Below are 14,471 nucleotides of genomic sequence, written 5' to 3' on the forward strand. Positions count from 1 at the left end.
AGAAGTCATGTATAACTTTTGTGTCATGCATACATGCATCAGGTAAACTCTCATCTAAAGGTCTCTTTCCTTTATCCAAACCATTTCAAGTTAAAATTTGCATTTGTTCAAGCAAAACTTGCATAGTGCCTTCCAAACTAGAAAGATGATTATGCACATCATTAGATGAAGAGGGCAATTCGTCATCATGCATAAGAGGTTCTTCCTCTACATCAATGTCATTCAAAGGCATATCTTCAGTGCCTGACATGATTGATTAATTGATGTTTTTTTTTTTTTTTTTTTGTGGATTGATAATTTAAACCAACAAAAGCAAGGCAAACGTAAATACAATGTGCTTTCAGAAAACTACTATGTTTCTGCACAAGTACTATCCACAAGAAGGGTACATGTCAAAAGCAAGCCTCCTTGTACATTTCGAACAAAAGTGCAAAGTTGAATAGGTCAGCAAATCCTCTTTGAAACCATGCATAAACATCCAACTACACAGAATCCACACTCTCAAGCATACATAGAGGCTCTCAAAGTAGTGAATTTTAAGCCCCAAAAGCTAGAGATAAAGTGTATCTGGCACCACGAAAGCAATTTGAAATGTCCTCTCCAATCAAAACCAGAAGTCAAATATGCTGAAATTCGATACTCATCGATGCAAGAAAACCACAAGAATTGATAGCACTTGAATTGGAGTCCGTTGGAGCCCAAAAATCCCAATTTTTGCCCGCCTCAAGAGGTCACTTTGATGCGAAATTTCGGAAGTGCTCCCAAGCTCAATTGGCAATGAAAATACTTCAGAAGTTTGTCTTCAAATCATTCTCGAAGCTCGTGAAATCGGTTTGCAATTTGGATGTCGTACCAAGAAGTTATAGATCTCAGAAAATGTGTTCAAAAAGAGGAGAAAAACACCCTTTTTTTTTTTAAACAAGGGGATGGAGGGCTCACAAGCTTGGTAAAAATAGGATTCTATCCCACATGTAGAGTGCCACAAGGAATTTACTAAGGATAAAAGGTGGAAGGGAGATAGTCATTCTCTCAAGTAAAAGAGAAAAAGCTCTCTTGTATGATGGAGTGTGCCTTGGCCTTGGTGGTGTTATTGGTGTGATTTGGGTTGTCGTTGGGCCTTGTGGTGGGTGCCACCAGAAAGAGGCGTTGCATTGTCTTTTGTGGTGTGTTGCAAAGATGCCTTCACGCTGCCCACTCCTATGCGCTCTCGCAATCGCCGCACGATCTCACTTATGTGGTCATAACAAAAACCCCCAAATCTTTTTTTGGAAACCCACATGCTCTAATACCAAATGTGAGAAAGAGGAAGATTTTTTGTGTGTCTTACTCACCTCCTAACCAAATATACCCTCTTCCCACCTTCTAATCAAGTCTCGAGGGCTTGTTTTCATGGTGTGCTTGACCGGTGTTCCCAAATGGACAAGTCCTGCCCAATTTAGCAAGAAATCTGAGGGTATCCCCCGAGCTTCGGACCTTGGCACTTCTTGCCCTTGTCCGGGACACACTAATTAATGGCCGTCTTGGGCTACTTACGCGGCCAAAGGTTATTATGTCTGACACTAAGTGCTGCAAAAACATACCACATCATGGCACTAACAGCCTTATTGAAGTCATCAAGGAAATCATGATTCATACCTTCTCACATACACAATCAACATATGTTTTCATAACTTATCACAATAATCAAATGATATCAAAACAAAAATGGGTTTAGCCTCTTCACATTAAATGAGTTCATTGTGCTTAGTACTTGGGTAGTTGACAATACCCGTATCACTCTATGTGGACATACCAAGAGGCAATGCCACACCATTCATATGGGTTTTAGTATTAATGGGGCAATGCACTCATTTAATGGGCAACATGATTTTCAAAGCTTGTAAATTATTGGAATTCTTTGTAAAAATACCTTGCGCCAAGGTCTAGTTTGTAAGGTTTTAACTACCACAAAAGCTTGGGAATTTTGCCATGGGATGCCTTTTTCGAAATTAATTGTGATATGTTGGGAGTCATGTTGTGTTTCTTATTTTTATTCCTTTTATTTTTAAAAATAAGGGGAGGATGGCGCATATTACAAAAAGCTTACCCCTTGATGGATTATTAGTGTTTCTAAGGGCTATATATCTATCAAACGAAGTCCTTCCTTTTTAATCCTCATCTCCAAAAAAAGTTAAAGACCAATTTAGGAACTTTGGCAAAATTTCAAATATTTTGCACAATTCTCTTTTGTCACCTAGCATTGAACTTTGAGATCAATATCTTCATGAATTAATGAGATTGATATTTAAAATTGATGCACACAAGCAAAGCTTCCAATTCAACTTGGCATTTTTAAAGCTTGTGATTTGGGTTCGTTACACTACTAATGTTGGCAATCAACTTAATTCATGATTTTAAGGCTTCTTTTGAGAGTCCCAAGGAGTCATATAGTAGAGATACAAGGGAAAAAGGTATATCTACAAAAGAGGAACTGGATGAAGTTTGGTGAGAAGATAAGCATACCAACAATGTCTATCACCCTTTACTACTAATTGTCTAGATGAAGCCAACACTAATCAGGGGTATCTATCTTGAGGTAACTCCCATATGTTGCCTCCATCTTTGCTTTGATGATCTCATGTTGGATTGAGCTCTTCACTCATATCATACATGATATCATCATGACCAATGGTTGTTCCATATACTCCCATCCTTCATAAAACTCCCTCTCTAATCCATCATTGTCTATTAGTGGTTGTCTTCTCATATGATAGAGGATTGGGCCCTAAATGATTGCCCCATAGAGAAATGTCAGTGTAACCAATGTAATAAAGAGCCACAATTTGGTGCATGGTGAAGGAAGTATATGTAAACACACTATCTCTTCAATGTATCTAATGATGCATACACTCATGCTAGTTGAGACTCCAATTGACTCTCTCGAAGAAAATTGTGGCCCTTTGAAAGTGACTTCCAAGTATACACTAGCCTTTTCACATCGCAAGGACCCGCGAGATACTCTTACGGGAGGAGCTTTCATCACTTGACTTGGAGCATGATGAGTGAATCAAAGAGGTTGGGGCCACTGGTTCTAGCTCCACCAAGGCATTTTCACTGGTAGTCTAGACCCTAGACAACTATCCTATCATCACAGAAAGCTACGCTTAGGAGGTTGATCGAACTCAAGAGATTTTGAGACAAGAGTTGAGATGACAAATCTTGGGATCCTATAATTCTTCCTTGGATTGGCACATGGCACTTTTATTTCCCAGCACAGGTATGTCTCCAAGCTTCTTTCAAAGTTTATGGCCAAGTGTTGGCCTATTTCATGCTCTATGGACCTAGAGTCCAAGCATTCGGTAGTAAGACATCCCCTTACAAATGCCACCCATTACAAGTGTATTGTTGGCTCCCTATTCTAGCGTATTCACACTCAACCGAATATTTATTTTGTGGTGGCTTTTTTGTCTTCTTTCATCAAGAGTCCCACTCAAGAACATTGGGAGAGCAGCTTTGTGCATTGTTTGTTATTTACAAGGGACTCAATCCAACAGGATCATATATGGAGAGGGGGTTACTCTTTCTAGTTGGAGTGACTCTAACTAGGTAGGTGATGTGGATTCAAGATGGTCCACTATAGGTTATGCCTTCTTCCTTGGATTGAGAGCCATCTCGTGGAGTAGTAAGAAGCAACCTACTATAGCCCTTTCTTCTACAAAGGCAAAGTATCGTGCATTATGTTCTTTAGCTATGGTGGTGGTTTGGCTTCACTGCATGTTGGCAAAGATTGGCTTTCCCAAGCCTGGGACTTGCAAAGCTACATGTGGACAATCAAAGTGCTCCAGCTCTAGCAAAGAACCCCATGTTTCATGCTTGTACAAAGCACATTGAGGTTCAATATCACTATGTTTGAGAGTGGATCATGGATTTCTAGTTAGCAATGCCCTACTATCCCACAATGAACAATGTAATAGATCTCTTCACGAAGCCTTTACTTCACGCTTCTATGCTTCATCACATGAGGTTGTTGGGTCTTCTGACACTCCTAGGATCCAAGAGGGGATGTTAGCCTGCCTATTTTTATCATGTCATTCTATCATCTCCTAGTTGTGAGCTCTTGTCAGAGTTTGAAGGAGACATAGGAGCTATGACAGTTTTAGGTACATTTTCTTGGTTTCTACACATATTAGTGTGCATTTTCTAGGCTGTCTAGGGTCTAGATTGCAAGTGTCAATGTATCCCAGTTTTATCACATGTGTGGGGTGCGACGTTAGTACATGTGATTGCATTTATTCTAGTCAGATTGCATATTATGTAGTCGGCTAGCATTTTTGGCCCTTATAAGAGCACTTGGCTAGTTTTGGCATTTTTTGGCTATATATAGCCAACCCCCCACTCTTGGCAAATCACTTCTTCATTGCAGGCTTTGTAGATTGTACTCTCATCTCCGACTTTGGTGCTGCCATCGTCATCATCATCAACCTAATTTGGTGCCCTCACTGAAGGTATGGGCTGTGTGCAGTGGTTGATCAATCCATCCCCTTTTGTATCAACATTCTTCTTCAATTAGTGTAATATTCTTCCTTCATCTTCTGCTCTCTCTCTCTCTCTCTCTCGTGTGTGTGTGTGTGTGTGTGTGTGTGTGTGTGTGTGTGTGTGTGTGTGTGTGTGTGTGTGTGTGTGTGTGTGTGTGTGTGTGTGTGTGTGTGTTTCTCTTCCATTGCACACTCTCATAGTTGCCTTATATGGCCATATCTTGATGGGCACACCTCATGATGCCACTCTCATGCCATGGCCTAAAAGATAGAACCTCCTTCAAAATAATTTAGCAATGGATTATATGTGATCTATATGAGAATGTGATAGGCAAAGTAGAGGCACCAGGGGGTATCTCGATTATTTAGTCGCATCGACACTATGAGAGTGAAACAAGGATGCCTACTCTCATTGGATACTCCTTAGGAAGGGGCATAAGGTCAAAAACTAGCTCCCAAAGATCAAAGGTGTCGAGTATGCACTTCACCTTACACAACCACAATGAATAGTTTAAACCATCTAGTTTGTCTTCTTTAGGCAAGCAAGGTAGAACATGCACCTACATCGAGGGTATCAAGGATGGCATCTTCACTTTGGGTAGAGCCTTCTATGATAGTTTTATATTAGGGGGACGGATGCGAATAGAAAACTCCCGTCAATGAAAGAACCTTCTCCTCTAAGTCATCAAAGCTTGTAAATTTGTAATACTAAGAAACCAAGAAAATGCACCTAAAAGTACTAGAGCTCCTATGTCTCCATTAGACTCTGATAGGAGCTTACAACTAGGAGATGATAGATTAACATGACTAAAATAGGCAAGCTAACATCAACTTTGGCACTACAGTGCAAACATGGTGCAAAAAGGTATTCGAGTTGAGAATAGATATTGATGAAATGTATCAAATTCCAAGGCTTAGTGCTAAACATGTTGCCTTGACTATTGTCTGAATTATAAGAGGTAGGTATACTATTGCCTATGAAAGTTAGATCTTGCATAGGAGAAGAATTAGCAAGTTTCTAAAAGGGAGCTTTTGCTATCTATGCTTTTATGAGTTCAAGGTATTAACTTCTTGGAGCTAACTTTTTAGTGCAAATAAATCACTAAGATTTTTCAATTCAAGATATCATAGAAGCACATGATATGAAAAAAGTTCTTGTCCACACTCAACCCTTGCACATGAGATAACAAGAAGGTGGTGGATAATGCTTTTATCACAAAAGTTGCAAGTTTCAACAATATCTATTGTGTTCCATCGTGATGAGATAAAAGATAATATGTGCAAGATAAGAAATTTGGAACTCTTTGATTATGTGTCTCCTGGTGATGAGTATCATGGTCATTATGCTATTAGACATGGTTTTCTCTCATGATGCATGGAAAACCTTACATTAGCATACTTATTGAGGTAGAAGCTCAATAGAGAACCATTCTCCATTACACTCGAGCTACAGTGGGATTGAGATGATAGTGAAGGCATTAGAAGCATCCTTTTATTGGCCTTCTTTGAGGTCCCACATTGATGTATTTATAAAGTGCATTGATTGCTAGCAAGTAAAGGGTGACTGGGGAAAGGCCTAGCATATTTATCGATGTTATGTCCCTAATTAGTTCTAGCAAACTATATATGCATATATATAAGAGATGAATTATTCATAAATGTTACATTACTAGAGAGGATTCCAAGACATTACATTTCACTATCAACATGATAAAATATTTCATAAGGATAATGTGATACACTAACATGGCATGCAACTTGTAGGCGTGACATCTAATTATTTAATTAAGTTAGTATTCGATTCTAAGAAATTTATTGTTAGCTTTTGAAAACTAAAAAAGGAAAATTGTATTTGAATTTTTAAAAGCTATGTTAGTTGTTCATAGTTCTAATTTTTGTTTGTAGCTTTTTGTGCAAGGAGGAGCAAGGCTCTAGATATAATATACTAGGAAGAGATTTAGTCATGGTTGCTACCTACTCATGCTACTTTGTGTATAAGTTATGGTTGTTTCTTGCTATTTATTCACTACAATCTGGAGCCGTGTGGAGTTGTCCTATAATCAAGACTTTGTCCGCTAAGTCATGGAGACTATCCCCTGGTTGTAGTGATGTCACAAGAACAGGCAGTTTGTGGCATGGCAGTGGACTGGTACCAGGCAATGCTTTTGCCAACAATAATCCTCCAAATGGGTACTCTTTCAGCAATAAGGGCACCTCTTGAAATATTCTTACTTTTCTTTCTTTCCCTTGCCCTCCTTTCCTTTCTTATCCTTCCCTTCCCTAAGAGAACCTGTAACAGTGTAGTGGAGACCTTGGTGATCTCTCATGATCCGCTAGAGGTCTTTGAATGCCAAGCCTCTTGCTCAAGCACTAACAAAACCAACTCGTCCCAGTCAAAAGTCTCATGAGCTCATGAGGTAAGCAATCTGGTATAAAAGAAACCATACCTTGGGGAGGAAAGATGGGTAGTAGTGTGACTACTAAATCCCTACAAAGCCATCACTCTCCCAGGAGAAGCCGACGCAGACCACATCTGCTTCCATCTAGTGGATGTGCTCCCTCGTGGTAGGACATTAGGATGCTGACATCTAGCAGAGTCTCGCTTGCGAAGTGAGCTGATGAGAGAGTGCAAACCTCGTAGAGGTTCTTGAGCTTACTCCACACCTCTGCTGCACAGGAAATGTCCTTCACAAGAACCAACACACTTTCAGTGCAATTGAGGCAAAAGATGTGTCAAATCTCTGGTATTGACCTATCCCACAAATCAGCATAGTCCTTTGAATCACCATCTTCATGTGTGCCTTTGGGTGGGGAACAGGTTGGACGACAACTTGTCACATCGCATTGGTGTCAAGAATGTGACAGTCCTTAACTTTCCACACAAAATAATTGGAGCCATCCAACTTCTGCTTAAAAAGGTATGTCAATTGGTGGAAAGACCGCTTGCAAGACAAAGGATAGAAATCTGACTATGCTATTTGGATCAAACCAATGCTCACGTATTGGGAATGTGATTCAAGCTATGCAAACACCTAGAGCAAGGGAGCATACTTTATTTCATGACTTTTGGCCAAGGAGTGTATGCACACATGACATGACTCGAGAGCTTCAAATAAAAGACATTCCAAAAGGAGGACTTGATGAAAATTGTGGTCCAATGCGCAATAAACCTTCTAAGGAGTTCAACCCAACGGTTGATGTGGACTGACAGGAAGGGGTAGAAGAAGATGCATCCAAGAGATCGATACTGAGAAATACTTCAGAAAATTACCTTCAAGGTTGTACAAGACTGAAGTACCAAAAAATTGGAGAGAGCACCACCAAATGCAAAGTCTGCAACCATCATCTGTGATCCACAATGAAAATGCAGCAACCAGCAGTCCACAACAAAATCACAGCACCCAGCAGCTGCTCCGGCATGAAAATGCATATCGCTACAATGTGTAGCTGCTATGAGGGCATTGGGACTGAGGTGTGATACAGAAAAAGTCTATTGATCATCACACTAGTGACCAACTAACATGTGTGCCTAAATAGGCAAGAAACCCTAATACACTTGGGTGGCATCCCAGGCCAAAACATGGATGGGGATCAAAAATAGGGACAAAGAACAACATGACCAAAAGTGACCAAAATGGATGGACCTAGACAAAGCTCCTAATGTTTCTCACTGACTCCCTCTAGGGCTCGCAACTAGGAGATAACCATGACCGCTAACATGAAGCAAAAGAAATAGCCATTGAGAAGTAGTGCAGAGAGAGGACATGTAGCCATCATGAGGCTGTCACATATCCAAATTTCAAGTCTCCAACCAATAAAATCAATACCTCTATAAAGTTTGTCCCTTACCAAAATGAAAGCCATAAATGAATGAACCAAAAATACACCTGATAACACCTATGCTATTAGTTTGATGTGACTACCTGGGTGTATTGTATAGCCATGAAAGGATAAGATAGGATATGTTGAGCCAAGTACTAGTAAGCCAAATGAGCTTTCCAACCACCTAATGATGATTATGCTCATTATGGGATGGAGCACCACGATCTCTAGTTAGTTTAAGGGCTGGATCCATTGGCATGGAGTCATGAGAACATGTATTCTTAAGACCTCACGTAACATGTGGATTAATTTTTAATCATATGGTTAAGTAAATGTTGCATATATGAGGTGTAACTGAGGTTAGAGTAAATTTATGAGCCCGGGATCCGAGGAAATCACGAGATATCAAAGGCAAAAGTTCATATAAGTTATACCGCACAGATACTTGGTGGTATCTGGTACCAGTTGTTAGCCTAGGTCATTCATTTGTCCATAAATATCAATTGATGACACTAGAGAAGTGACGTTTAATGGTACCTAACACCAATCTAATGGTCAAAGATGACGCACATGCACTCGAGAATGGAAGATGCCTAACCAATTTAATTATTGGCCAATCAGTTTTTTTTTTGGGCACCGAAATAATTATTAGATTAATTTTTTGTATTTAAAGACTAAAAATTAATCTTTAATTATGGATAATATTGAAAAAACCATTTGGGAAGACTGCCACTTATAAAAAATACCCATGTAAGACTGGAAAACATCTTTAGAGGCTGGAGAGAGGCATTTTTTAATTATTCAACTTACAAGAGAAAGAGAGGAGAGACTGCTGGTCTGATTTGCAGCCATTGGGAGGATCTTCTAAGGCAGCCACGGGCAGAAGAAGACCAATTAACAATAGGTAACAGCATCTACAAGTTGTTGAGACAAGGCAGCAGCAGTAAATGTCTGATTTTCTTCAGTTCTTTGCGTCTACAAGCTGTTGTGTCAGGGCAACAGCTGCATTTGACTGATTTTCAATCATTATTCGCAACCAAACTCTAAATTTTCTCTCTATAGCTTTCTCTCTAATCTCCCAACCATTTCATAGCCTTAAATGGCAGTAACTTAAATGAACTTTCAAACCAGCAGCTGCCAAATAAATACAAGGCATTCATTATTCTGTTGAGATCCCTGGTAAAGTCCTCTGGAAAAGAGAGAGGAGAATCAGAATATGCCTGAGTGAACGAACCAGTTGCTGCCAGGAATGTTTGGAATCTTTGCAACTGACTTAAAACTGTAAACAAGAATGGGTAGAGTGACAATGGCCTATAACAGTGCAGCGAGGGGACATCCTTAGTTCCGTAACTTGACCACCATGGAATGGAAAGTTTTGTCCATAGCACACTAGGTAAGGCCATCTGAATGTAACCTAAAAAATGGCATTTCTCGTTTTGGTTCCAAAACTCAATTTATCCATAACCTGTGCAATAAATTGTCAGCGGACTAGACCCTTGAGGGTGCAGATGGGTCCCCAAGAGCATACCATACCTCCCTTTTCAAATGTTAGTTGAAACACAATCCTGAAGTTGGCACAGGACTATCCTTTTTCGGTTGTTCAAAAAATGTTACTTTATATGTATACATCCACTTTCAAAATGGGATTTATTCCCCACAGTAACTTTGTATGCAGCTTATGGTGAATTTCAAGCCACGCTGCCTAAGTTTATTCAGTGTAGAAGCAGCCTTTCTCAGCACTCGTGGAGGTTTGATCATCAGTACAGATGTTTGACATAAGAGCATACCCAGCAGAAGCAGCAGAATCTAATGTTGCAGCTCCCTCAAAGCATTGACTTGCCAATGCTGCATTGCCAAAGGAAGTGCATGCTGTCATCATAGACATCCATGCACAGATGTCTGGTAGAACTGGCATGGTATTCAGCAAGCTCTCTGCATCATTCAAATGTCCGGCACGGGCAAGGAGGTCAATCATGCAATTGAAATGCTCGACATTAAGTGTGAAGACATGTTCTTTCAACAAGCATTTGAAATATGTGTACCCATGTGCAACTCGGCCAGAATGGCTGCAGGCTGTCAGCAAACTTTTATATGTTCTGCTAACTGGCTTCAAGCCTTGCAGTTGCATCTTTTCAGCATACTCAACAGCAGACTGCCAAAGTCCATGCTCAGCATAACCAGCAATCAGCACATTCCATGAGATCACATTTTTTATTGGTAGTCTATCAAATACCTCCCTTGCCTCCCGAAGGCTCCCACATTTTGAATACATATCGATAAGAGTATTCCCAACACCCACGTCACACTGTAAAGCCCACCTTATGGCATGATCATATATCAGCCTGCCCCAGGATAAAGCACCTATATCCCCACACATTTTTAAAATGGACATGAATATGACCTTGTCCGGGCTCAAACCATCAGACTGCAGTTTTTCATATAATTGAAGCACACGAAGGCAATGCCCTTCGTGTGCATAGCCAGCAATTACGACACCATATGATACCACATCTGGTTTTCGTAATCCGTCGAATACCTTGCGTGCAGCCTCAATGTCTCCACATTTTCTGTACATGTCAATTAGGGTATTGCCAACTATCGTATCATCCTCAAGTTGGTCTCTTATAATCTGGTCATGTAGTTGTTCACCAACACCTAAAACCTGAAGGATGCTGCATGCTTTTATGATGCATGAGAAGGTCACATTGTTTGGTTCCATGCCTTCTAGTGCCATTTCTTCAAAAAGCTCAAAGGTATGAATAGCAAGCCCATGATGGACATAGCCTGCAAGCATAGCATTCCAAGAGACCACAGTTCTATTTGGCAGTGTGTTAAAGATAGAAACTGCTTCATAGAAACTGCCACAATTCGAGTACATGTCAATAAGGGTATTACCAAAAACCACATCTAGAACCATTGTATTCTTTATAACTTGGTCATGTATGAGCTTGCCCATTTTTAGTCCTTCTAAAGAGCTACATGCTTTCAAAAGACATAAGAGAGTAACTATTTCAGGCTTGATGCCAACTTGCTGCATTTTTTCAAATAACTTAAAAGCAGTGAGACCATCTCCATGCTGCACATACCCTGCTATCAGAGCAGTCCAAGAAATCACATTACGTGTTTCTAAGCCCTCAAAAATTTCATAAGCCCTGTTCAAATTTCCACATTTTGAATACATATCAACCAGGGTGTTCCCAATAGCAGCATCTGATGCCAACTCACTTTTAAGCAATCGATCATGTATAAGCTTGGCCTGCCCTTCATTGCCTGAAATACTGCATGCCTTCATGGCACATAGGAAGGTAGCTCTATCTGGTTTTAAACCTTCCTGTTGAACTTTCTCAAACAGCTGCAGTGCACTAAGGAACTGGTCATGCTGCACATATGCTGCTATCATTGCATTCCAAGCTACAATGTTTCGATCTGGTAATGCCTGAAACAATTTCCATGCATGCTGCAATTTCCTGCACTTGGAGTACATGTCAATCAGAGAACTGCCAACAAAAATGTCTGAGTCAAGTCCACATTTGACAACCTGATTATGTATCAATTCTCCCTCCTTTAAATCTCCTAAACTAGTACATGCCTTCAATATACACGAGACGATGAATTTATTTGGCATCACACCGTGCAGTTGCATTTTGTAATACAAGATAAGGGCATATCTCTCTTCGCCACAGGTAGAATGAGCTGAAATGATTGCATGCCATGTATGAATACTAGGGTTCACTATATAATCAAACACTTTATTTGCTTCTTGCAAGCTTCCATAAGAAGCAAAAAACCGTATAAGATGATCCCCTAATGCTGCCACAGTAGCAAATCCATTTTCCAACATCAGCACATAGACCTTTCTGGCAGCATTGATGTCCTTTTTGCTGATACAGCTCTGAAGAAGATAGTAAATTACATCTCTTTTCAAAGGCAAAGGCAATCCTTGCTTCAATAAACTCTCCACTGCGAAAAATGCCTCGTTTATGGGTTTTGTTTTGCAGCATCTGATAACTTTTACAACAAGGTCACAAAGCTGCTCTGGAGCATTGCCATGTTGCTCTTTTTTTACCATTCTAGATTTTGCACAATGACACATCAGAAAAATGGAAAATCAATCCAATTGTATGACGCTTAATAGAGAAGTCCACATCATGTAAACGAGCAATGTTAACTTTCAGAAATTCACACATTCTGTGGCGAACTGTCCTTGAAGCAGCTATCCTTCTGTTTCCTGCCTGATGTACGATATGAGCCCAAGCATTAGGTAATAAGGCACATCCTTTTCTCAGTAAGGGCCTTACAGGTACATATTTCACCCAATGATCATAAGCTCCCAAGACTTTTGGCAACGATAATTCTCTTATCCATAGTTATTTCCCTCTATCCATGTTCTGTCCATTGTATGGGACTGGAAGGAAATGTGTGGGTAACGGCAGGTGAACAGCAAAAGAAGAAGCAGTAGGTGATTGATGTATGCAACCTAACCTCCATCTTCGATGAGCCATCATCCTATCTCCCCCATCATATCCATGCTCCTCGATCACTGTCGTCCGGCAACTCGATCTCTTATGGATCTCTGTCCTACTCTTTAGCCGGTTGCTAGAAAACCATAGCAACCATATTTTGATTTTGAAGATTCGGCTGAAAACATGTTTTTGCACATGATTTGATGCATGTGGCGAGGTGCGATCGGTCTTAATGACGTCCTATCTGAACCATGTCATCGACAATTATTGGCTTAAAAGGAATGTCTGCTGTTTCCATGATTCTACTTCCAACGAAGGAAAAACAGAAGCCTACATGCTCCTCCTCGAGCAGTCTTTGTTTATCAGGTGAATTTAGGTACCCATGTAGGGGCATCCTCAAATCTGTGGGTAGGCTAAGGGGGCCAATTGTGCGGCAGCTACCAAGCCCCTCCCCTCGATCATCCACCACTACGAGTGAAATCCTGTCAGAAAGCCTTTCGCCTGTGCTGCAAGCTTCAAAGGGAAAGGATTTCCTAGCTGTTGAATATGTTGTGTACGCCCAGACAAATGGATGTTCCTCAAACATCGCTCGCAGGAGAATGACAGACGTCACCAGCAGCGCGTGTAAGCCTAGTGGCTTCAAACCCAAGGGGACTCAAGACTGTGCCCGAGTCTCCATTGTCGGAAAAATCGAGGTGTATTACAAAATCTCAACCAAGAATTTGCTCTACCCGTATAGGGTGCTAATCACCTGTCATAAATGTCATGGCGTTTAAGAACCAATCTCGCACTTTCGGCCACATGATCGAATTTTCAATGTTTTGGAGAAGGATGCTTAAGTTTTTTTTTAAAGATATGGAAGGTGAACATAAGAAAATTGCTTTGCAATTGTGAACTGTCTATAAAGAACAACATCAAATTAAGGTAAGATATTGTATTCATGGATATTGAAAAAATAGCAATTCTATTGAAAGTTGTTAAATATTTTACTAGAGTTCTAGGAACAATGAATATGTTTGAAAAAGAATGAAAATTCGAGAGACATGGATGAAGTACAAAGTGGGGCAATTTTACTTATTTATTTAGTGTGAAGAGGCATGGAATAGATAGTGTACAATATATTGCTATGCTAAATCAAGTTTCTTCTCTTCAAAAAAAATGCTATTTTTTTACATCTTGATGGGTATTCATATAGGTTGTTGTAACCTGTAGTGGCTGCATTCTTTTTCAGAATTGTATATTGCTCTAGGTTCTTGGCCTCTTCTATTATGTTAGTTGTCACCTTGATGCTAAACTCAAATTTTTTTTTCGAATGATTGGTAGGTTTGGATGTCTTGTTTCATTTTTTTATGGGATTTGTTTTGTGTTGCTGTAGCCTTTTTTGTGTGATTTATTGTATTATGTATGGCATTGGTGCAAAGGTAGGTGGATCCGGGAGTCCAAATATACATAAATTTTTCCTTTAATTACGCAAGAGAGTATGATGTAGAGTAGTTCGAGCATGAACGCACTCCTTATGTATAAGATTGCTTTGTGGAAAATTGTAGCTCCTTGAGATTTGTGACCAGTGATTGCATACACAAGTGTTAGTGAGAATATCAATTTGTGATACCACTTGATGTTTAGTGCCTTGTGTTAGTGTTTGCTACGACATGTGGCACCATTTGTAGTA

General features: G+C 40.0%; 1 protein-coding gene across 1 annotated transcript; it reads right to left on the minus strand.

The window, feature by feature from the left end:
* Positions 1–9,070: 9,070 nt before the first annotated feature.
* LOC148034152 (pentatricopeptide repeat-containing protein At3g09040, mitochondrial-like) lies at positions 9,071–13,604 on the minus strand. Its single transcript, XM_087682187.1, has one exon. It carries the CDS (start codon positions 12,427–12,429, stop codon positions 10,045–10,047), a length of 2,385 nt encoding a protein of 794 aa, XP_087538313.1. The 5' UTR covers positions 12,430–13,604; the 3' UTR covers positions 9,071–10,044.
* Positions 13,605–14,471: the final 867 nt, after the last annotated feature.

This window comes from Lygodium microphyllum, chromosome 7 (genome assembly GCF_053477565.2).
Source record: "Lygodium microphyllum isolate KBCC chromosome 7, Lygodium_microphyllum_v1.1.10, whole genome shotgun sequence".
In the NCBI taxonomy this organism is placed as follows: Eukaryota; Viridiplantae; Streptophyta; class Polypodiopsida; order Schizaeales; family Lygodiaceae; genus Lygodium; species Lygodium microphyllum.